Source organism: Oculina patagonica, chromosome 8 (genome assembly GCF_052425735.1).
Source record: "Oculina patagonica isolate OP01 chromosome 8, crgOcupat, whole genome shotgun sequence".
Classification (NCBI taxonomy): domain Eukaryota; kingdom Metazoa; phylum Cnidaria; class Anthozoa; order Scleractinia; family Oculinidae; genus Oculina; species Oculina patagonica.
In genome coordinates this window covers 9,093,645-9,118,767 of record NC_135765.1, presented here as the reverse complement: position 1 = coordinate 9,118,767, position 25,123 = coordinate 9,093,645, and the positions used below count along the sequence as shown (strand labels likewise).

General features: G+C 38.3%; 1 protein-coding gene and 1 pseudogene across 2 annotated transcripts in view; one reads left to right on the top strand and one right to left on the bottom strand.

The window, feature by feature from the left end:
* LOC144662526 (uncharacterized) overlaps window positions 1–25,123 on the top strand; it is a 379,417-nt pseudogene that overhangs the window by 326,003 nt on the left and 28,291 nt on the right. The window contains exons 2-4 of the transcript XR_013572465.1: window positions 18,284–18,491; window positions 23,739–24,055; window positions 24,675–24,815. The product of XR_013572465.1 is annotated as an uncharacterized LOC144662526 (transcript). The remainder of the gene's footprint in view (window positions 1–18,283; window positions 18,492–23,738; window positions 24,056–24,674; window positions 24,816–25,123) is intronic.
* LOC144662603 (uncharacterized) lies at window positions 1,713–7,045 on the bottom strand. The gene is made up of 6 exons (XM_078523448.1): window positions 6,916–7,045; window positions 5,491–5,744; window positions 4,650–4,761; window positions 4,171–4,293; window positions 2,950–3,222; window positions 1,713–2,292 (listed from the first exon to the last, which is right to left on the bottom strand). Exons 1-6 carry the CDS (start codon window positions 6,986–6,988, stop codon window positions 1,985–1,987), a joined length of 1,143 nt encoding a protein of 380 aa, XP_078379574.1. The 5' UTR covers window positions 6,989–7,045; the 3' UTR covers window positions 1,713–1,984.

Sequence of the window (25,123 nt, the reverse complement as noted above, 5' to 3'; positions counted from 1 at the left end):
TCAAATTTATTACAAAGGCGCGTTCGTGAATAATAAAAGAAAACCAATATTAGGGTGTTTACCTTTATGCTTTTATTTATTCTATTTTTCCCCTACAAAGATAATTATTGTCTTATCGTGTTATTGTCCTTTGCTATTGTACATCACTGTTTTCGGACGCAAGGAGAAGCAGTGTGTTTTTACAGCATCCCGATTTAATAATTATACAGTCAAACAACCACTAACGACAGGCCTCCCTCCCCTATACAGCCACTTTCTACAGTGCCCACGATATTTTTGTCCCGTCTGTACACCAATTCATACATTCAACTCTTCTCCAAGCTTCCCTGCAAAGGGCACTGTCGTTAGGGTGAATGTTGAAGTTACTGTTCAAACTGTTTTAGTATACTGTTTATTTTTACAACTATTTGTAGTTATTGTTTACAATCTGGTAAGTAAGCAACTAAGATCTACTAGTATACGGCTTCGAATACGTAACTAAGTTTGAGCCATGTTTAAGTGTAAAAGATTGTTATAAAATCTTTACCCTTGTCCAATACTAGAAAGCACCCAATCGTGGGGTGTTGTTATCTATATTTACGATCAATGGTTTGTGCATCCTTTTTATCAGAATTTTATTTACATGTAATAAGGTACAATCAATCCTCTATAAAAGGGATAACAAAGGGGCAGTTCTGCACTGGGTGTCTACATTAAGGAGATGTCCGTTTTACAGATGTAGGCATTACATGAATTTTGGTTTCTCCCGAACCAAGTGAACAGTCCCTTATTATATAACTCAGTAAGGAGAGGTTCGACTGTTTGTATTATTAATATTTCTCACACATTTTTACCTCTTTGTAGCTAAATATATCTTTATGCAAATTTTATTTCTTACACTTAGCTTGATAATGACCGAAGATCGGTCGAAACGTCGCTTATTTTTACCGTTAACTTTTATTGAGAAATTGAAGTACTGTATTTTCTCGATTATTCTCAACTTGGCCTGGTGCACCCGGCGTTTATTTGACTCCTAGAGTTCATTGCAGCTCAGAGTTTATTAAACGACGGTTCTATACATTACTTTGACAGACTTCCATTACAAATACAGCTTTGAATGCCTTAAATAAATGCTTGAATGGGTTATTTACAACTCTTCGATTTCATTGGAAACCCGGCGTTTATTCGAGACCTGGCGTTTATTTAAAAAAATACGGTAACTATTTTTAAAACAACAACCATCCGCTAAGCATAGAATTCAACTTCTAATTGTGCGAGAAAAGCAAGTGGTTTTTTTTACGTAATCACGTGGGTGCCAAGAAATTCTCACTGCATTACAGCCGTGAAAAGCCGATTATGTCATGTCATGCTGTGCAGTTTGTTGTTGTTGTTGTTGTTGTTGCTCCGCTATAAAGCAGTTTTCAATTGAGTGACGTAAAACCAAAACCAAAGTAATCACTCTGACCAATCACAAAGGGCGTAAACAATCAAGTGAACCAATCAAAACTCGAAGCAAATACATGTAACTGACAGGAAGCGCTAAATAAACGAACGCAACACGACACTGAAATGACACAGACGAAAGATGACACTGTACCAGCTCCCAACACCCCCTACCCATGCACCTTACCAATCCCGCCTCTCTCCACCCCTCTCAAACCTTCCACTTCCCAACAACCACTCCCAAACTAAGAAAAGAAACAGAGGTACAACTGGTTTGTATTCTCCTTTCTACGTAATTAAAGACGATTTCCAGTCCGTTCTTCGCAATCTCGGTCTGCAATGTTTACGTGAGTCTCACACGAAGGAAATCAATGTTTACTAGCAAAAATAAAAATTCCGGGTCAAATTCACCATCGAGTATTCCTGAACGAAACTACCTGTAATTAATGGTGGACTAAAAAACTTCAAGTACGCTTTTACCGAAGTGTAACGTATCAACGAATTCAAAAAAAAAAAATTAAAAGAAACCCCGAGAATGCGCAGTGCGGACTGGAAATCAGCTTTAAGGAAATCGATAAACATAGTTGGTACCCTCCCCTCCAACAAAGGCCCAGCATTTGTCCTGTTTTGTCTGTTTACCATGTCTGTCATATGTGTTTGCAGCATCAAAAGAGGACCAGCATTCGGCGTAATACTGCACAGCAAAGTACTCGTAGCCTGTATCTCGAGCAACCAGCGCGCACTGGCGTATGGTAGCGTTCAAGTTGTTCCAGTCGATAAACATTCGGAAATTGGCGTATTGATCCGGCAAGGCCCGAGCAGAGTTTATGTCTTTGAAGCATCCGACGGGTTCAAACTCAGGAAGTGGGTCTGTGACAGAAAAAAAGAATATTACTAAAACATATATCTTTTTTGGACAGAATAGCAACTTAGGACCTGGAAAAATATAACTTCCTTTCCACGTATTCGCTCACTGAACTGAACTGATAACACTGTACGTTTTCCCTCGGATTTCTAGAGTAGCTTCAATCAGCTTATGTCTCTGAGTATTCCCACCCCAACCCAGACAGTACATCAGGCAACGACCAGACCACAACACCGGAAACTTCTTGCCCTACTCTTTACAATCACTGTGTAGGATCTTTAACGTCTCCTGCTGACCATAACACTGAAGATACAGGAGACGGGACCAACGGTTTATCGAGTCTACCCGAGAAGACTCACGTGATTGAGCCGGATTGCCATACTAGTTTAGCTGCTCTTCATTTAGAATAGCCGGAACAACTTAAATATATGTTTAAAAATTAAATATATGTTTATAGTCGTCATGCACTTAGCTTCATATCTCAACGAGATAGCTAGTTTGCAGGCATGCCACTGAAACAGAGGAAACAAATAATCTTAAATAAACATAACAAGGCTAAAAATCCCAACTGGCAGGAGGCAGACCTCGGAAAATCTCGGAAACAATTCGAAATTTTAATTTTTAAATCTAAGGTTGTTAAACAAAAATTGTGGCTTCCTTACCAAGTGTGTAAACAATACTGCGTGGGCCCTTTCCCATAACATTCGTACAGTTAACGTTACTAGAAGCAGTCCCGTTTATATAGTATCTGTTTTGAGCATCTACTCCTGACAGACACAATCCGCCAAAACCAAGACCGAATACGTGGTAACCTTTGTTGCGTGTCAGCTCACTACACTTCGAAAGGGCTTGGGCAGGATCCGTTTGTGCCTCATGTCTGAAGTCGCCGAGTGTCTCTGGCAGCAAGCCTTTAGGTGTCTCGAAACATCCAATCACTAAAAACAAATAAGCACGTGAAAGTATGGTAACAAGAACGTTTTAAAAAATATAACTTAAGGTAAAAGCTGTTAAAATTGATGCTAAACGTTTGCGATCTGTTCGATCATCATCATCAAAACGTTTAGCATCAATTTTAACAGCTTTTACCTTAAGTCTTATTTTTTAACATTTTATCGGCGAAATGTATATAAGTACGTTTTAGGTTCCGAAATTTAAAGTAGGTAATTTTCTTCTCAGATCTACGTGTCGAAGAGGAAATCTTGTCACCAAATGGATGGCAACAAACTGGCAACAAAAATGTTAATAATATCATTAAAACAAAAACTGAAAAAAGTGACGAAAGTGTCATTTTGTGTACGTCACAAACATAAAAGATTCCGGCATAGCCTTTCTTCAGTGTGAAAACGTTAGAGAATTGTATATGCGACCGTATATTTTAAAAGGTGCAAGCGCTCGGAAGCCAGATGCATTTTTTAACATTTTTAAGCAAATTGCCTGCGTTTTGCCAAGTCTTGAAATGTTTTCCATTTCAATTTTTTCCTTCGCGTTCCGGATCTAAAACACATCTTTAATCCTGTCATCGCGATGTCTGTGGGAGTGTCTCCTGGAAAATTTCAGTGTCCCGCCATTAGAAAACCGGGTGTGCTCTTTTTCACGCTACGAAGCTAAGGTGTTTGTAGAATCGTTCGCATAAAGTGCGTCCTGTTTCCCCGATGTGTAGCTTCGGGCATCGACAGTACGAGATGCAGCACACCACGTTCTCGGATTTATAGGTGAAGTGCTCGAAGATGGTGGTTGAGCTTTTTGCTCCGCATACATGTGCGTTAAACGTGGTGTACTGGCAGATGCAATAGCGTGGGGGTCGTTGGCAAATCAACTTACCAAGACGTTTTAGATTTTAAGTAAAATTTGCATCAAAATCTCTGTAACAAAATGATACTTGCCTTCGGGTACAGATCCGTTTACAGAGAGTCCTGATTTGTTGATACAGTCGTACGAGCCCTCGGTATTGTGACACGCGGCATCGCTGTGACACTCGTGTAGACCTTCTGCGCATTCGTCGACATCTAACAATAGAAATATGTTGCTGCTTAAATAGAGTAGCTTTGTGTTGAAGTAACTTACTTTGACAAGGTATCAACAAATAGCAAATGCAGTAATGTAGGAGCCCACATGTCGCACAAAAATTAGGGTGCTAGTAGTTGCGTCTGACCTTACCTTTTCCCTAAAGGAGATGTAATAAAAATAGGGATCTAATGAGTAATATTTTGACCAGTAGACTTGTCTTCTACTTGGCCACAACAGAAACTAGCCTGCTACAGACAGAACTGATAAGCCTTCAACATTATACAGGGTCTGTCTAGTTTCTGTGGCTCAAGCAATCCAAGTAATATTTAGAATAAAATTTAATAAATCAAGTTACCTTCGCAGTTACTTCCAGTGAATCCTGGCAGGCATGTGCATACGTACGTGTCATTTTCAAAGTCTGAGTGGCAACGGGCATTCACGGGACACTGAGCTTTTGCACAGGGATTCTGTAAGGTGATACAAAAGGCGGTCAGTACTGTAATGCACCAATATTAACAGTGTCCATCTTTGCTTACTTTGCAAAAAGTACAAACAACGCGCAAAACAAGTACAAATATCCCACGATTTTTGTACTCCACAAGTAATCATTTTATTCCTCTTTACCGCGCAAATGATTTGAAAAGTCAGACTTTTGGAATAAAGAAACGTTGGATTACATAATTATTTTTAACGCACACGTGTTCATAACATCTCGCTAAAATTGAATACAGCGTTTACCTCTACGCCTTAAAATTTATTTCAAGGTTTTATTTATCATTCGAGGATTCGTACTGTTCATCGATTTTGTTTTTGTTGTTGTTTTGGTGGGAGGGTGGCGCGCATTTCGATTTGGATCTCAAAAAAGCCAGAAATCGAAGAAAGAAAGAAATAATGCATGCGCAGTGTAAGACGGCTTCTCGCCCTCGATTACTGCCTTGTAATTTTTGCGCTATGTACTATGTACTAGTCAGCGGATTAAAAAATATGTCCAAAAGGATCTGACGAAGGCAGTGAAATTCGTTCCGATTACCAGAACTCTGAAGAAATAGCTCTGCCATTTTCCGCGTTAAAAATGTCACTTATCAACCATAAGGAATCGTCATTGCTCTCCACCAAGATAAATAAAGCAGCATCGTGCCACTGATCGACTTTGACCAATGATAGGACGTTTTGGAGAATTGTTTAAATTTCCTTACCTCGGTTTCAGCATAAAGAAATCCTTGTTTTGTTATCCAGTCCAGTGGATCTCTGATGGCGTCAGAGTCGCTCAGCTCACACATGTGATCACCGTCCTTCTTTGGACCAAAGTTGTATGACTCGCACTTGGCTTCTAAGAAACAGTTTATCTTGCATACTTCCTCTGACGTCACTGTCGGGGTACTTATCACGTGATTTATAAGTGCTTTGTCTTCAACTGGCTTTACAAAGATCTTTTTTGTATGACATGGTTCTATACAACAAACAACCAAATACAATAAGAGGACAGAGACGCGCATAAAAGCTAAAATAACAACCAAGAATGCAAGGCTGATCATAATACATGAAAAGGAGAACTGTGCGACAGCGGACCGCTGAGGGAAAAACAGGACACAGAAACAGCGAGGATCGAAATGCACCTGTTGAAAACCAACCAATCACAGCGCAGCAGCGTGCTTTATAAGTTCACGCACAACCAGTCGACCTTATCGCCTGATGAAGACTAGCAGTGTGCAGCCGAAATGTCGCGATCTCCATCACACGTGACTACGTCGTGAGACAAACGAAAAATACTTTATTATTGTAATATTCTTAATTGTTTTGACTCAATAGTTTTGGATTTATTTTTTTGCGGCGTGACAGTGAAAACCACTAATAGACCAAAACTGTTCCAATTGTTTCGCTGACGATCATGACGATCTTTTATAGACAAAAGAAACTCTGTGGAAAACGAATAAACAATGCGGAGAAATAGAGTGTAGGTGATTTTCCAATCTGTCTGTCTGTCTGTCGCGATACAAATTTTCGTTGCTAGACAAGTTTGCTGTTCTCCGCGATGTAGCTTCCTGTATTCCTTCTAAGTTTACACCAGAAGAAAAACAAAATAAGTTCGGTCTAACTGAGTTTTGATATGCTGTTTGCAATTCTCGATTACGATAAATAATTAACAATGCATTGAATTAAAAGCAAATTGTTTCTCTTACAAAAGTTTTCAATTTTTGCATTCATAATTTATCGTCCAAAGTCGCTGGTTCTATGTTTGAAGGCGTATATTATACTTCTCGCATGTTTAATTTGGATTATTTTAATTGTTGAATTAAATCAAGTGATCTTGACGGTGCTCGAAAATAACAAACAAGATGTAAAAAAATATGATTCTTATGATATCTTGTCATAAAAGTTGTTTAAAAAACGTTTGCCTGGATTTTATATGTGTTGTCGTTCAGCCGGTTTTTTTTTCATATTTTACGCCTGTAAACGAGAAAAGAGTTTATTGAAGTTTAAATTTCTGTTTCGATATCAATAAGAGGATTGTTTGAAAAAAATGCAACAAGCATTGGGAGTGAATTCGAACAAGAATGAAACTTCGAAAGCAACGAAACCCATACACCTAGAAATGAAGAATTATTTATAAGTATACATACCTCCTGAAACACGTACTTCAGGAAGACTCAGAAAAGCCACCAACACAATACCAAAGTATTGAAAACAAGTCATGGATCTGTTGAAAACATAGCTGGGATTATGACTTTTTAGCGTTGTCGAAAAAAGAGTATTCCCGATCTCGAGATTTTCTGACGAACACCGACATGCATAATTTATGCATCTTACACAAATGTATTGTACGCTGACGTTATGCTACCATGGTAACAATAACCGTACGCGAATTCTCAACAAGCTTCCAAACCTTAAATTACTTCAGTTAAAATTTAAAACAAACTTATTACTTGATTTTCGATCAGAAACACGTATAATTTTCCCGTCATACTTCTTCCTTGAGTTTTGGAGAAACCCTATCACAATATTCAACAAGATACAAGTTTATTTTGCAAATAAACTATATTTTGCACACACGATATCTCTTAGTTATTGATAAACTATGAACTGCGATTTTCAAATTTTGCTCCCTTTTTTAAAGAGTTCACATTGTCAGTCGCCAGAAAAAAAGTTTTAATTTATATAACACATTGAGATTTTAGTGAGGTTATCGAATAAATAACTTCTGTCTAATTAAATTTCAGGTAAAAACAAATTAAAAGAAAGACAGGTTTTGTAAACATACTCAGTGAAAATTAATTAGAACGCAAATAAAAATCAGAAACATTTACAGGATGCTTTTGACGTTTTCGAGCTAATTTTCACTTTCTTTCTCTTCAATCGTCATTGTTGGTTGTGGAAAAGCAAGCAGAAATTTTAATGATACATGGGGACCTTATCTGATCACAATATTTAAGAGTGTGCCCGTGAGAGAACAGGGCAGAACCATGCAACATGCGATACAGCTCATATCACCGATTTCGCCCAAACTTAGCATAAATGTTGGGTATGGTGAGCTATTTACTGTGGCAAAACATCGACTCAAAATATTTTATTCCCTTCAAGTTATGGCACCTTTTGCAAAAATGGCCATTTTTCACTAATTTATGCATATTTAATTAGCTGACTTTGATTGACCAGTTCCACAAGAAAAAAAGACTTCTGAAAATAAAATTCACTGCACTATATTCTGTGGTTATTAGGCTTTAAGTACAATAATTCACTTTAACCGTCAAATTTGATTTCTTCTCCTCAAACGGTCTTTTGGAAGGTACACATTTCGTACTGTTGGAAATAGCCTTTAACTAGTGCCCAATATCTCCCATGAGCAACAACTTATATACATTATTCTTACATGGGTAATGAAATCCATCATTAAACTTTACAAAAATGCAACAAAATGTCTGGGGACTACAATATTTTATTAGTATTGAGGAACTAAACACACGTGACTTAACGATTTCTTGCTATTTCATCAAAATTCACCGAAACACAGAAGCCATTTATTTGCCTCAATTTGGCACAAAATCGGTACGAAATAGCTAATCAAGCATTAATCTATAGATAACAATCAAAATATTGGCGAAGAAAAGGCAGTTAGGACATTTTTCGGAGCGTTTTCAGAGCCATATAATTCGGCAATGTTGTGATATAGCAAATGTAAAAACAGCAGCGAAAGATTTTCTTTACAAGCTCGCTCAATTCAACATTTAGGCACATCAGAGTAAAGAAACAAGAAAGTAATACTACATACATGCCACTTATCGACACACAGATGCTTTCTTTTGAAGAATTTGTTCTTCCTCGCTGCACTTCGATTCTTTGATCGATCTCAATTGACATGTACTGTTGCTTTGAGGCGCGCTGAACTTAGTCAATCCATCGTGGTTCATCCTTCGTGAAAGGTGTAAGCAGGTTGTCAATAAAATCATTCAAAGAGCTGTTCAAAGTTTACGGAAGGACCCTTGTCTCAGCCAGTTTGCATGAAATAAATTTAACTGGAAAATAAACAGCCGCCATGTTGAATTTCTACCTTTGAGCCTGCCGTTTCAGTCAGCGGTACGGCTGTTCACTGGGCATCACGCGTCCATCACGCGTGACCACACCACACGCGCGATCATTTGCTTTTCCTCCCCGAGTGTTCGTTGGATGCGTTTGTGATGAAAATGAGAATATTTTCAAATTGTCGTAGGGAAAACAATTTCCTCCGCTACAGCTTGACGTGTTTACCGCAAGGTGATGCTGAACGAACTCTAGGGTGCTTACCATTTGTTGGAGAGAACCGGTTGGAATGACCACTGAAAAATGGAAAGGCTTCTTTCCAAAATTAGCAAACTAACCGAAATAGATGTCGCTTACCATTTGTAACTCAGTTTCCTGTTATTTCTTTCCGTTGATGGGAGACCTGATGCATGGGAAACTAGAACTGGGAAACCTTACAAATGGTAAGAAAATTTCTTACGTTCCGTCAATCTCCGAAGAGATTTTCCAGAAAAAATACTGTTCCATTTGACTTTCACCGAGACAGAGTTCTTGATTTTTCTGTTCAACGGTCGGCTAGCCTGCGTGGCAGGCGTCGTTAGTTTCTAGCGCGCGCATGGGAGAAACGCGAAAGGCGCGAGAGCGCCACGCGAGGAAAAAATCGAGAAGACGGCGTCTCCTCGATTTTTACCTCGCGTGGCCTTCTCGCGATCGCGCACTCTTTTACGCGCGCTAAAAACTACACAGACGCCTGCTACGCAGGCAAACGGTCGGCATGCACGGCAACCAAATCAAAATAATTGTTTATGTTCCAAAATGACGCTAAATGGCGGTATAAAACTGCTCCGACGTCTCGGCAATACTGCCTTTTTGGGGGTGGCACCCTGAAGAAGGCAGTATTGCCGAAACGTCGGAGCAGTTTTATACCGCCATTTAGCGTCATTTTGGAACATAAACAATTATTTTTAGCATAAAAGACGCTACACAGTTAAATAGATCAAAATTTCAACGTCTCCCAGTTACTTTCCAGACATTTGTATTTTTTTATTGCTTGTTCAAATTCCCCTCCCCTGGCGGGAATAGTGATTAATACCGCGCATAACGATTACATTTTTTGACCAAATTCCCCTACCCCGGGGCATAAATGGGAAAAAATGAATAACTCAGCAAAATTGGAGAATAACGTTTACCACGGGATAAATCACTATACGATGGATAGCGAGGTAGGTTTTGTAATCGTTTCTTGCGCAAGTGCTTTAGTTGGGGGAGCGTCCGTGCTGAACTGAACAAAGAATTCACGTACGAAATGCCTTTAGGGACGCAGTCTATATGGCGCAGCAAATATATACATTTGTTACACGACTAAGGCGGTCCGAGGGCCAATAACTAAATCAGCCAATCAGATTACTTTATTTCCGGTCCCGCGAGGGCCGATATTTTCCAAGTATCGGACCGGGTTTTGTCCCAGATGATCCCGCACTAATTCCCGCGCGATTTAGCGCAAGATTTTTTGCAAGATTTTTTTTTGTAAAAATTTTTCGGAGTTTTTATTGCTTTGAAAATGAAATGACCTTCAACACAGAAATAATTTTAACTCATTTGGCGCGCGTAAAAGTTTTGCCGCATATTGTTTTCCACGACATCTACCGGGTAGCAATTCTTAATACACAAAGTTTCCAGTCGTGAAATAAATCTCTTATTAACCACGCGCGAGGGCCGTACTGGGCGAATATTGGCCCGAGGTCTTAACAGTACGGATCGAGCGCAGCGAGGTCCGTACAAAAAAGACCGAGGGCCAATATTCGCCCAGTACGGTCCCGAGCAAGCTTGGAGAAGGCTACCTGTGCTGGTTGAAACATTAGCTAATAAGTTTTGCCGTCTTGCGTAGTCCTAGTCTTACAATAAATTTGTTTAGTTTTAATGCGGGGTTTAAGCTCTCTACAAAAGTCTGCATTCGCGTCTTTGTAACTCACATAGCAACTTAAATTGAGTCGGTGATGAAGAAAATTATCATTTGAAGCCGCAGTTCGTCACTTGCAATGTGGGCATTCAGGAGGAAAAATTTGTCCCCATAAAAGCCCTTTTCTAAAACAAATTAATAAAACTGCAATAATGACGTTTATCGGTAAATGGACAGATGGCGAACTTTGTGGGATCCCGAAAAAGAGAGTGGGTACAAATTCAGTCTCCTAGCTGCCAAAGTGTAATATAATATAGACGATTTGAACAGAAGGAATAGATGTACACAGGCCAGGCTGACAACCTGACCGCCAGATCAAGCCCCGGTTGTTCAGAGGGTAGATAACACCATCCGCTACTTATTCCGACGAAAACAAACATTTGCGAAGGAAAAGCAAATGAACACGCGTGTGTATAGCTGTGTATAGCTGTGTTGGGCTATGTATAGGCGTGTATAGCTGTGTAGGGCTAGGCTATGTATCCCCTCTATGAACATCCCTATATAGGATTTAGTCAAACAACTATATGATGACTACACTACGTACTTGCCCAAGTGTACGGCTTTACCGCTGACTGAAACGGCAGGCTCAAAGGTACAAATACAACATGGCGGCTGTTTATTTTCCAGTTAAATTTATTTCATTCAAACTGGCTGAGACAAGTGCCCTTCCGTGAACTTTAAACAGCTCTTTGAATGACTTTATTGACAACCTGTTTACACCTTTCACGAAGGATGAACCACGATGTATTGGCTAAGTTCATCGCGCCTCAAAGCAACAGTACATGTCAATTGAGATCGATCGAAGGATCGAAGTGCAGCGAGGAAGAACAAATTCTTCAAAAGAAAGCATCTGTGTGTCGATAAGTGGCATGTATGTAGTATTACTTTCTTGTTTCTTAACTTTGATGTGCCTAAATGAAGAATTGAGCGAGCTTTTGAAGAAAATCTTTCGCTGCTATTTTTACATTTACTATCACAACATTGCCGAATTATATGGCTCTGAAAACGCTCCGAAAAATGCCCTAACTGCCAATCTTCGCCAATATTTTGATTGTTATCTATAAATTTATGCTTGATTAGCTATTTCGTACCGATTTTGTGCCAAATTGAGGCAAATAAATGGCTTCTGTGTTTCGGTGAATTTTGATGAAATAGCAAGAAATCGTTAAGTCACGTGTGTTTAGTTCCTCAATACTAATAGAATATTGAAGTCCCCAGACATTTTGTTGCATTTTTGTGAAGTTTAATGATGGATTTCATTACCCATGTAAGAATAATGTATATAAGTTGTTGCTCATGGGAGATAATGGGCACTAGTTAAAGGCTATTTCCAACAGTACGAAATGTGTACCTTCCAAAAGACCGTTTGAGGAGAAGAAATCAAATTTGACGGTTGAAGTGAATTATTGTACTTAAAGCCTAATAACCACAGAATATAATGCAGTGAAATTTATTTTCAGAAGTCTTTTTTTCTTGTGGAACTGGTCAATCAAAGTCAGCTAATTAAATATGCATAAATTAGTGAAAAATGGCCATTTTTGCAAAAGGTGCCATAACTTGAAGGGAATAAAATATTTTGAGCTGATGTTTTGTCACAGTAAATAGCTCACCATACCCAACATTTATGCTAAGTTTGGGCGAAATCGGTGATATGAGCTGTATCAACTGTTGCCTGGTCCTCTTATGGATACACTCTTAACATCTCTGTGTTCTGCATGTACGGCTCGACTTTTCACCTTTTTTTATTTCTTTAAACAGTTCATATTGTCAGTCGTCTGGAAAAATGTTTTATTTCAACGAGGTTGAGAAAATATATGAATTAAGTAACGCTAAAATTAACGCACTTTAAAAATTTCGTACCAAATAATCTTCGAATACGTTTATGTATAATTAAAATTCAAGTAGATTCAAGGTTAAAGAAATAGAGCTTTTGAAAAAATTACGGGGCTACCCGATGAAAACCAGTCAGAATGAAAATGAAAATAAGAATTGAATATTCACAGCATGCTTTAACAAAACAACAAGACCATGTAAATAGTTCTATGTTAAGTGGCTTAACACAGTTTCCGCGTGCTTTTGGATTCTTTTTAAATCAAGCGAAATTCCATGTTTTTGTTGATTTATAAGGGGGTTGTCATGGTAACGCAACGTGGTCTTTAGCGGTAGGTAAAAAATCAACTGCAGTAGGTTATCTTGTAATCTGCCAGAAATAAAAGATATAATATATAAAATATTTTAAGTTTAAAATCCGTCTGAAACTTCCTTACAGAGTTTTTTTCTAATATTTCACAATTGTGCGGTCACGCTGCAATTTACCGGTGTAAAAGCAAAATAGTAAACGAGATAATTATATCTGACCGCTACATATGCTTGTCAAACAGGATCAAAATGTCGAGGAGTGATATTTATTTATCGAGTTGCCATATTTATGTCCACATTGCATTATATATATCCAAAGTGCAATATGTATCTCCAAAACTAATATATATATCCAAAAATCCGGCGACCTGTTCTCGTTGTGTATATTACAATCAAATGATTTCACATATTTGGATACAGTTTCGATATACATATTTCGCGGGCTTTTCTCGATATATATATTTCATGCGTTCTATTTCGGTCAGTATTGCATGTAAGTCTACATGACCTGTCCCGCATCCCGCAGCAAAACAATATGGCGGCTCGGTGGATACCAAACATCGATTCTTTTTTCGATTCTCTGGTGGGAGTCATACGAGGAGCAAGAAATCACTTGTCAACCAACCAAGCCGACAGTGCAGAATTCTGGTGTCGCAGACTTGACGATTATGAACGAACTGTGAGGTTGTTGTTAGCTAGAGTGATGGAATCGCGGCCCGATCAAGTTAATTTTGTGCGAGATTTGGCGTTGTTAATGGATACAATGGGAAATCTTAGAGAAGCGCTTGATGCTCGAAGTTTTCGTGGACAATTTGAAGTCGAAGGACAAGACGCTGTTCAAAATCTTTCCGCTGTAGACCATACAGGAAGAACGGGAAGACCAAGGTATCTCATAACTGACACTCAAATTAGAATGCTCAGAGAGGAAGGATTTCGATGGGCTGATGTGGCACGTTTATTGGGAGTTTCTCCAATAACTTTACGAAGAAGAAGAGTAGAATTTGAAATGCCTCTTGGCAACAACTTTGATGACATTCCTAATGACGTGCTGGATAATCTAATAAGTGAATTACTTTATAGAACACCTCAGGCAGGCCGTCACATGGTTGAAAGGCATCAAGCGCTTCTCTAAGATTTCCCATTGTATCCATTAACAACGCCAAATCTTGCACAAAATTAACTTGATCGGGCCGCGATTCCATCACTCTAGCTAACAACAACCTCACAGTTCGTTCATAATCGTCAAGTCTGCGACACCAGAATTCTGCACTGTCGGCTTGGTTGGTTGACAAGTGATTTCTTGCTCCTCGTATGACTCCCACCAGAGAATCGAAAAAGGAATCGATGTTTGGTATCCACCGAGCCGCCATATTGTTTTGCTGCGGGATGCGGGACAGGTCATGTAGACTTACATGCAATACTGACCGAAATAGAACGCATGAAATATATACCTTATTACCTGAAATTTTCGCGACACTTTAATTTCGCGAATTTCGCGATTCCAAAAAAGTCGCGAAATTAAAGTGAAGCGAACAATTAGTGTCGCAAACATAACATGACGCGAAAATTAAGTGACTCACATTATGTCAATAGTTAAGAAAGAATAGTTTTAGTACCACTAAAGGAAGGAATTTTTAATGTTAATGGCTGCTGTGGTAAATTTACTTTAGAACAAAATAACTCACGTACAAGCTTGACCTACTTGTAATAATTGTGAGAACTGCTTTGTTGTTGCTATTGTCGAGATTTAGTCCTGGCCTTGCGTTTTTGTTAATTTTGACGTTATTGTTCCTTTGATAAAACTTTGTTATTTAATTCATGAACAAGTTAAATAACATTATCAAGGGAATGTAAATTGTGTCTTACTCAAAAACGCGAAATTAAAGTGATTCAACATAAAACTTTTTCGCCAAATCGCAAAATTTAAGTGTCGCGAAATATGCGCACCTCAAAATCGCGAAATTAACGTGTCGCGAAAATTTCATGTAATAAGGTATATCGAGAAAAGCCCGCGAAATATGTATATCGAAACTGTATCCAAATGTGTGAAATCATTTGATTGTAATATATACAACGAGAACAGGTCGCCGGATTTTTGGATATATATATTAGTTTTGGACATACATATTGCACTTTGGATATATATAATGCAATGTGGACATAAATATGGCAACTCGATAAATAAATATCACTCCTCGACATTTTGATCCTGTTTGACAAGCATAGTTACACGTTGTAACGTTTTTATTATAAAAACTGCAGCGTTGTAATGTATTTCCGGAGTTTTAATTGGCTAAGCATAATTGGGTTTCAGCCGTTGTACCATGATGCGCGATAAAGATGGTCTACAACAATTGTCTTCCAGTCAGTTTACTCAAATACTAGCACGATTTACCGATATGTAGTGCTTGTTTTCAACAAAGCAATTTTTCCACTCACACTTGTCAGCTATCTACTATATTTCCGATTGAACATTTTTTCTCAAAATAGAAGCCCCCTTAGTTGTTTACCTTTTATTTTGTTGCTTGATGTATACAACCATTTTATAAAAAAAATATCCTTGTAAGGCTATTTCAAGACAAGGAACGTATAAATCATGTAATAAGTACCTCGACAGTGATGTCAAAGGAAGCATGTAAGATACACTGTTTCGTAGAAGTCAAGTGCGAATCATACAACTTTAGTCCAGAGGAAAGCGGTGGTCACGTGTGTGAGTTGAGCGACTCTGATGCTATCAGAGATCCTTTGGACCTGATTACAAGTCAGCGACGCGATGCTGTTTATTGGACGGCAATCGTGTAACAATGTTATAGAGCATGTGAAAAATGCCTTAGTTGATAACCGCGTAAGTATTTTTCCAGTCCCTTTTCCAACGAAAGTCTCTGTTTTTACTTAGCTTTTTTTTAGGTCTGTTTAGCCTGGGCTTTAGAGGGGTTAGTGAAACTGATGAAGAGAAGAACCTGCGCATTCTTCTGATCTCGAAAAGTATTTACGCTATGAAAATGGACCTCCACTATATGAAACTACAAATTCCATTGTCATAAAGTTAATACTTTTCGAGATCAGAAAAATGCGCAGGTTCTTCTCTTCATCAGTTTCACTAACCCCCTCCTCTAAAGGGGGGAACCTCCCATTCGAAAATGCCAGGGATGCTCTTTGTCTCCCTAAGGGGTGAAAATTTCGTTTTCATAGTTACTTATAGTGGTGGTAACATATATAAATACGAATTTTTCACCCCTTAGGGAGACGAAGAGCATCCCTGGCATTTTAAAATGGGAGGCTTCCCTCCCTCCCTCCCCCCCCCCGGCCCAAACCAGAACTGTTTTAGTTTTGTTATTCCATTTTCGAAATCTTGTTATTTTATTACTTGCTTTCTATCCGTTAACAATATCAACATCGTGGTAGGATAAATTAATCAATATGTACTAATCTTTGAATCGGACTGCACCGACTGACTGGCTTTTTAACAAGTTTTTCTGTTTAATAAAGGTAGTTAATTTAATAAGTCATTTTAATAAGTCACCTCAAATCTCATGCTACAAATAATTTTTACGAGCTTCAACAGTACAGTCTAGATAGGGTTTAGTCGAATTTTAAATCAATTACGAAAGATAGTTTTTTAAACATAAGTATATTTAAAAAAAAATTACCTTCTAAACGGGCTATATTTTGCACACATTGCGTGATCTGTCACGACACACATTGCGTGATCTGTCACGTTGTTATTATCGTAACTGCTGAGCCAATTGCTGGCGACAGTGTTTAATACCATATTTAATTAAGGGTTGTGTGACCCTGAGAACAATGTCTCGCGCGTTTATGAATGAAATGCAGTTGGAGCGGGAGAAATCTCGACTGTGAAGTCTTATCATCGTTGTGGGTGATTCCATGATACATTAGTTTAAACGCGTATAAAAGGTAATTTACAAGTTACCTTTTTGGAATAGGCTGAGGCGAAAGAATTGGACAACATCGACGATTTTGTGGAAATGTTCAGAGCAATGGCTTCCCTTGGAATTTCGGTGAAAGGACTTCGAACACTGGACGAGATGAAGGACCGGATAAAAGAAACGCTTAAAATGTCAGAAAGAAAGAAATCCAGTTGGACGGCAAAGGAGGTGAGGTTATATCGGGCTGTGAGCACGTAGCGTCAAATTCGCAAAATCAATAGCTCTACGCATGACTAACTTTGTCAACTGAAGAATATTCATTTCAATTCCTTCGATCGGTATAAAATACCAACCCTTTAGTATGATGTTTCTTGATGATAACCGATGTTGACGTTGTTTTGTGACAATATCGTGTATTTACATAAGTTATGTTTGGGATAAGGTGGGATGATAGAATAACAGCAAGAAATGTTACTGAGGTTAAAAATGAATTACTGACATTACTTATTCCTGTCGAACGGCCGAAATGGAATCAATTCCTTGAATCATGATCAAGAGGTGCCAGTTTAGGAACTCTCAGCTACCTTTATATTTATTTGCTATAACTGGTATTTCACAAGATATTTCACAATGAAACAATTTTGTTATTGTCTTCGGCAACAGTAGGTCAGTGAACACGAGGAATATGCAAGGAAGACGCTTTGAACAGGAAGACAGAATAGAAAGATATTTTAAATAGAGCTGGTTGTAAAATTAAACTATCATGGCCATCATTTTTGCTCCCCCGCGTTTAAATCGTTGTCCAAATTTACCCTTGGTGAAATTTGGGAATTTTCTTTGTTCTGGTGTATGGTAATATATGATGTTGAATATGAAACAAAGAAAAACATTAACTTGCGTGCGGCGCCGTCTCCGAGGAAATACGAGAAGGCTTCACGCAGCCTAGGGAAATAACAAATTGTACCAAGCATAAAACATACACAGAGCTCGATTCGCAAGGCGGAAATAGAGTGCACAACCTTCATTCTACAATAAAATTTAGAATCTGCTTTGTTCTTAGCTCCGTTTGTCTAGGAAAAACTACGGTTAAGGCAAACTTTTGTCATCTAAAACAGGATTTATTCCCCTCGTTTTCTTAGAAATGAAGCCATTATTTCCGTAAATAAATTTTATGAGCTGACCCCTCAGTGTCACGTCTAATGCATCAATCAATTGTTTAACCACTTAGGGGGGGGGGGGAGGGAGGAGGCTGGGCATAGGCAGGGGATTTGACAGCAATAGTCTGCCCTTGGTGGGGACTTTTGACCGTCTTAGTGGACTTTCTAATATAGTTTTATTGAAGTTTAGTGACAGGGCCCCAGAATCTGCTAGCAGATTAGTAAATAATCTGTAGGTTGCGCCGATTCCCAGAATTAGCTATAGGTTCTTAGCCAATGAGGATAAACAGATAGTCACTACAATGTATAATTTTATAAACATCGTTAACTCTGTTCGTCTTATCATCAGGCCTTTTCTGTGTTAACTGATGCCAAGGAGGAAGATGAGAGAAAAAGAGCAACCCTACACCAGTTCTACGAGGATACGGAGGAGTGTTTGAACAGCATGGATAGCAATGTTCGAATTCTTTTGGAGCAGAATATAGGAAACCTCAAAGACAAAATCACTATGAACAAACGGAATCTTAAACAGAAGGAATACATTGTTCTCGTTGCAGGTGAGTTAAAAATAAAATACTCTTTGCTCGTTACCTAATCAGAGAGCAGCATTTGAACAGGTGGCCACTTTCGTATTTTGAAGCAATCGCATACCAATGACGTCATAATCACACAAGTGCAACTGGTCTCATGAGTGTCACGCAAAGCGTCACGTGGTCGAGGAAATTACACAACAGGTTATTAGTGATAGACAAGAAGAGTGTATGCGATGTGCGTATGCGTTCTAAATGAGGCCGAAATATTCTCCGTTCAGGACACGCCAGAAAGGTCGATTCACGCATATGACTACTACTCTGAATGAAAGACAGCGAGTCACTGTTTTTTCACTGCGAGAAACTGTTTTCAATTCATGCGTCGTCTACGAGAGCAATGTTTATTTGCTCTTGAAGACTAGGAAATTGGCAAATTTTTATGTGACAAATATATTTGCTGAGAAGCTGGCGTGTTAACTTTAAATTTGGGCACAGATTTCAACCATTTGTATAAGTAAAAAATGTTTCTGCCATCGCAATATGCGACGCCATTTTTTTAGAATAGAATCCCAATTTCTCGAACCTCCAAGGGAAATGAAAATTGCTTCGAGAAATCGGGGGTAAAAATACAGAGAAGAACTATCCAAGGGAAATGAAAATTGCTTCGAGAAATCGGGGGTAAAAATACAGAAAAGAACTATCCAAGGGAAATGAAAACTGGTTCGAGAAATCGGGGGTAAAAATACAGAAAAGTACTATCCAAGGGAAACGACAAACAAACAAACAAACTCATTAATAATTCATCAAGTTAAAACAAAGAAGGATACCCGATCTTAATTAGCATAGATTTCTACGATTTTATTTCTCCGTTTGCTCCGTAGTTTTTGTTCCGATTGAGAAGATATATCAAACACTCGAGGCAGTGTTTCATCGGCTATCCAAACACCTCGAATTTCGTCAAAAATACTCCGCTGCGCGTCGTATTTTCAACTCTCTTCTCGTGTTTGGATTTCCCGATGAAACACTGCTTCTCGTGTTTCATATATTACTTCAAACTACCAACGATCTATTTTATGCCGGTTACGGTTTATTGGTCATTGACTTTTGCGTATTAATTAGCTTCTAAAGAAGCTCTTTTTAAATCGTCGTTCCTTGGAGTTCCACATGTGGTGACGTGTTCTCAGAGTGGTGCGTTGCAAGACGACGTAAGGTACCATTGCAGCTTTCAGTCCTGGCTTTCACCTCGATTTTACGTGGTTTTCTTTTCTGATCTGTTGAGTAACCGATTCAATCGGTCTTTCCACAAGTTGCTCGGCAACTTTTTGGCAACTTTTCATGTTTCGAGCAACTTTTTCCCCTTCGAGCAACTTAATTCCTCTCGAGCAACTTGCTGCATTTTGAGAAATTTCCAGGCCGAAGATCTTCGAAGATTATCCGAGTGTTGTTCATAGGCAATACGAACGTTTCCGAAGATTTACGAAGTTTGCCGAAGACGATCTGAAGAAGATCTGAAGACATTCCAACTTTCGGCTCAATTTGCACTAAAACATTACAGAACTCGTCAGCAAACGTGACGTCATGGATATCTTCACGATTTTTCTTAGTTAAAGAATCTTTGTTATTTAACAAGTTTTCCCCTTAATATGTTATTTAGATAATTCTTTTGCTGTAAAATTGCATAAAACTGCTTAGAAATCTTACTCTCAAAGGGAAATTAGCATATATTTAGAGAAATTCTCGTGACTAGAAGCAGCGTTTTGGATATTTTGGAGCAACTTTTGAGCAACTTTTATAACCAGGAGCAACTTTTTTGGATTTTTGAAGCAACTTTTGAGCAACTTTCTGAGAAATTACGGGCAACTTTTTGGGAAATCTCGAGCAACTTGTGGAAAGCCCTAACCGATTGCCTCGATCCGGAAAACCGGATGACAGCAGAGCTTTCTGCTGGATCTTAAAAATTTGTTCTTTGTAATGAAAACTCGACAGGTCTAAACATAAAGTAAAAAAGAAGAAACGAAAAGAGGAAAATGACACTCAAAAAACATGTACTCCAAATAAAATATAAAAAAACAAAGTTAACTCAAATCAAATATTATTTTTATTATATTGCGAAGCGAGGTGTGACCACTTTCAATTTATTAACTGTGATTCTTTCGTTTAGAATATCCATTCAGGCGGTAACTGTAAAAGATGGACCGGAGGGTGGATTCGGATGGCAAATGGTTTCTGCTTACTTTTTTTGTATCCTATGCTTTCTTTTCCTTTTTAAATTTGTTCTTTTTTAACTACAACAAACTTAACCGGTGCCGCCCTATCTTTCTTCGCCAGTCAGAAGACAGGTTTGTAAACAAAACAAAATGGATTACCTACGGCTTAAGACGAGAGAAACTTTCTCCGCTGGGTAAAACTGTTCTACAAAAACATAGAAAGCTGCATAATTAACAACGGCATGATTTCAAAACCTTTTAAACTTGAGCGAGGCGTTAGACAGGGAGATCCACTTTCTCCTTATCTTTTCATTGTAGCTGTAGAAACGTTAGCAATTGCCATTCGTCAAAATCCAGCTATAAAGGGTATCTCTATTGGCAAGGAAGAGACAAAACTATTACAATACGCAGATGACATAACAGCAATGCTCGCCGACACTAGCTCGGCCAAAGTACTATTTCAAGTATTAGACCTTTTTAAGAATATCTCAGGCCTCAAGATCAATAACACAAAAACCGAGGGTATGTGGATTGGTTCATCAAAAGAAAACAAAGCACAACCGTTTGGCATTAAATGGCCTAACCAGCCAATTAAAGCACTGGGGGTGTACTTCACGTACGACCCAAAACTATTAAAAGAAAAGAATTTCATTGAACGTTTGGATAGTATTAAAAAACTTATCCAAATCTGGTCCTCTAGAGGTTTATCTGTGTACGGCAAGGTTACAATCATCAAATCTTTTCTTATTCCAAAATTTGTTTATGTTTGCTCGGTTCTGCCTACACCTAAAGAATTAGTGAAAGAACTGAATCAACTGCTGTTTAAATTTTTATGGAATGGGACGGATAAGGTCACCCGTGTTTCGGCAGTAAATAAATACGAGGAAGGCGGTTTAAAAATGATTGATTTAAATTGCATGATCAAGTCTTTAAGGCTGGCATGGATAAAACGCATATTTAATGACAACAACGGAACATGGAAATCATATCTAAACCACTTGCTGGATCCCATGGGAGGGTTTTTCTTTTTAAATTGCAACTATGATATAAAGGATTACAACATCTTCTCTCAGTTCTACAGTGAAATGCTCTCATGGTGGTCGGAGTTTCGTGATTCCTTTGCCTCTCAACGAGATTGGCAAAATATTATTTGGAATAATAAGGAAATTCGTATTGAAAAAAAACCAGTCTTCTACAAAAAGTATTTTGAGGCGGGCGTGATTCGTATCCAAGACCTACATTTTGATTCAAATATAAACGATGCACTAAGCCACTGGTCAGACAAGATAACCAATATTAGTTATTTGCAATGGGCTGGCCTTCGCCATTCTATACCGCCCTTTTTAAAGAATATTATTTCCTGTCCATCTTTAGCTCCTCCATCCTTCTTTATTGACGATAACATCTTTGACGTCAAAAAAAAGAAATCAAAAGACTATTACTCACTTCTTGTTCGCAAAATAGCACAATTTCCTAATATCATAAACAAACTGCAGAACGATTTTAACTTTTCTATCGATCAGCTGAGACAAATCTTTAGTCTGCCACACTCTGTTGTACTTGAATCTTATGTAAAAGGATTTCAATTCAAAGTGCTCAACTCTATTCTATACACTAATTCAAAATTACACAAAATAGGCTTTAAAACAGACGACCTATGTTCATTTTGCAAGGCAGAACCGGAAACCTTGTACCACCTTCTTTATCAATGCTCCTTTGTTAAACGGTTCTGGAGTGAGTTTCAAGGTTACTGGCACCAAATCTCAAATCAGCAGGTTCATCTTTCCCTCCAAGATATTTTATTTGGAATATTATCCAAACCATGCCCTTTACTCAACTTACTGAACTATTTTATAATCATTGGTAAACTACTTATATGGGACTGCAGAAGATGCCAAATTCAACCCACAATTCAAGGATTTCGTACTAAAATTGCCATTAAATATGAAACGGAAAGTAAGATCAAAAAGAAAGATTATTTTAAAAAAAAATGGGTACTAATCCCAAATTAATTTATGTCATTTCCTTTTTTGTTAGTCATGTAGATGGCATCATTATTATTTGAACTATTTGAACAGCATGACAACTGTTACTGTCTTTTTTTTTTCCCTCTTTCTTCTTTTTTAGATATTGAATAATAAATTTTGTGAGCAATGTAATCGCGTTTGTATCTTTCATGGTAATAATCTATAAGTAAATAATTTCGGTTCTGTTAGTTAATATATAAGTGTGTTCGTCATCATCGTATTTTGTAGAGTTGTTATTGTAAGCTAGCTATATATTTATCAATGATCGTAAGTTATTTGTAGGTAATTTATTCTTCTGTAAGTAACTTTAATGTAAGCAGCGTATATCATTGTAACTTATTTTTTTTGTCAATAAAACACATTGTAAAATTGAAAGAAAAAAAATAAATAAATAAATAAATAAAAAAAATAAATAAAAAAAAAAAAGACGAGAGAAACAAATACGTACGTGGAATATCAAATGGCCACTGGAAATTTCACTACTGCGCCCTTGGAATAAACAGGAGGAGGTATTCATCGATGTGCCATTGTTTCCAAAGTAGTAAGCTAGTGGACACGTGTTCAAAATGCTGCTCTCTGATTGGTTAGTTAGGAAACTGACTCCTTGTTACTGAGCTATTTAAATACTGTAGGTCATTAAACAGTTGCTTACATGGTGACACAGATTGATGTTGTGATGTCAACAAATTACATTTTCAAGATCCCAGTTGAAATGGAGGCTTGGCTTTTAAGGATTACCAGATGTGTTTCTTTGGAACATTTAAAAACATATACAGCGAAATCCCAATTCTTGAAGCCTCGATGTCTCTCCCGGGACGACTAGAACCAAAAATCGTTTTCCTTCTCTAAGTCGAACACTGCAACTTTATTCTTGATTTCTCGAACCCCCCGATGACTCGAGCCAATTTTCGTTTCCCTTGGAAGTTTGAGAGCTCGATACGGTTTAAAATTGCGAGTAGGTTTGCAACGTCACATAAAAGAATTTTAAAGTTATAGAAATTATTATAGAACTTGCCAACTGAATAAGATTATCTTACCAGGTGAGACAACTTCTGGAAAGAGTACCACGCTGAATCTGATTCTTGGAGAGAAACTTCTACCTTACTCTCATATCTTCCAAACGTCCACTATCTGTGAGGTAAAATACGAAGCGACACCCAAATTAGTGGCACACTTTAACGAAAAGGATCCCGAAACAGGACTCACTGAGAAGACTGTCTGGCTTGGCCAGTCAATGGAAACCTCTCAACAAAGCTACCTTGATGAGATTTCTTCTTTTGTCCACGTAAAGACAAATCGAGGGAAGGGTTCGGATTACAAGAAGATTGAACTGTTTTGGCCACACAGCTTGCTGAAGGTTGGTGATGAGTTAAGCTTCAATCCATCAAAAGTATCTTCGATAGGCTCTTTTTCAATTTGGATGTAATTACAAGAGGCAGTGTTTAATATGTCTTTTAATACGCGTTAAAACATGTCAGTTATCTAGCTGATTAGCTTCTCACTATAAAGATTATTGGAGGAGAGCTTAAGGTTTTTTTCAAAGTTCGTTGATTGTCATTAAGAGTTTCCCGTAATATAGGCAGAGCCCGGAAAGGAGGGGGGTGGCGAAATCGCATATGAGAGAGATGGGTATGCTCGTCGTCCCTTGGATTTTGGACTCCCTTAGGTAGGGTGTTCTGGGCAAAACGCCAATATTTTCAGCAGTCAAAGTTTCGTTAAGGCTTGTGTTTGAAGAAATACATTTTTAGCATTTTGGTATTTTTTTTGGGTAAGAAAAACCTTGATCCATGCCCAGATCGGTCTTCTTTAGCGTTTTAATTCAAACTTTCCGACGAAAATCCTCGTCTCTTTCGTATGGGAGTCCCCACGGGAAAGCTGAGAGCAATTTAAATTAACATGTAAACCCAAAACTCACTGCAAAACGACTCTTATTTGTTGTTTATGTCACTCTCATATTTCTAACAATTTACCTTCAGCAAGGAATCGTTATGGTGGACAGTCCTGGCATTGGTGAATCCGAAATAATGGACGATATGGTTTTTAAATACATTCCAAAAGCGTTCGCTTTCATCTACGTAATCAACACTGGGGACGCCGGTGGAATACAGAAAGACAGGGTAGGTTATTGTGATAATCTTTAAGACAATGGATTACGGCTATGTGTATAATACACCTCGATACGAAGCCGATACGTCACTTGAGCCCACGCTCTAATAAATTAGCAGTACAATAACTGCGGGGGCAACTGGTTTTTTTTTAAGTTTTTCTTTTTTCTTTAGTTTTCTTAGGTTTTTAGTTTTCCTGGCGGGGGCAACTGCTCCCCCCCCCCCCCCCCCCCCCCCCCCCCCCCCCCCCGCTAGGTACGGCCCTGCAAACACAGCTAAAATCCAACTCTTGGTAGCACTTCTTACACCATGTGATAAAC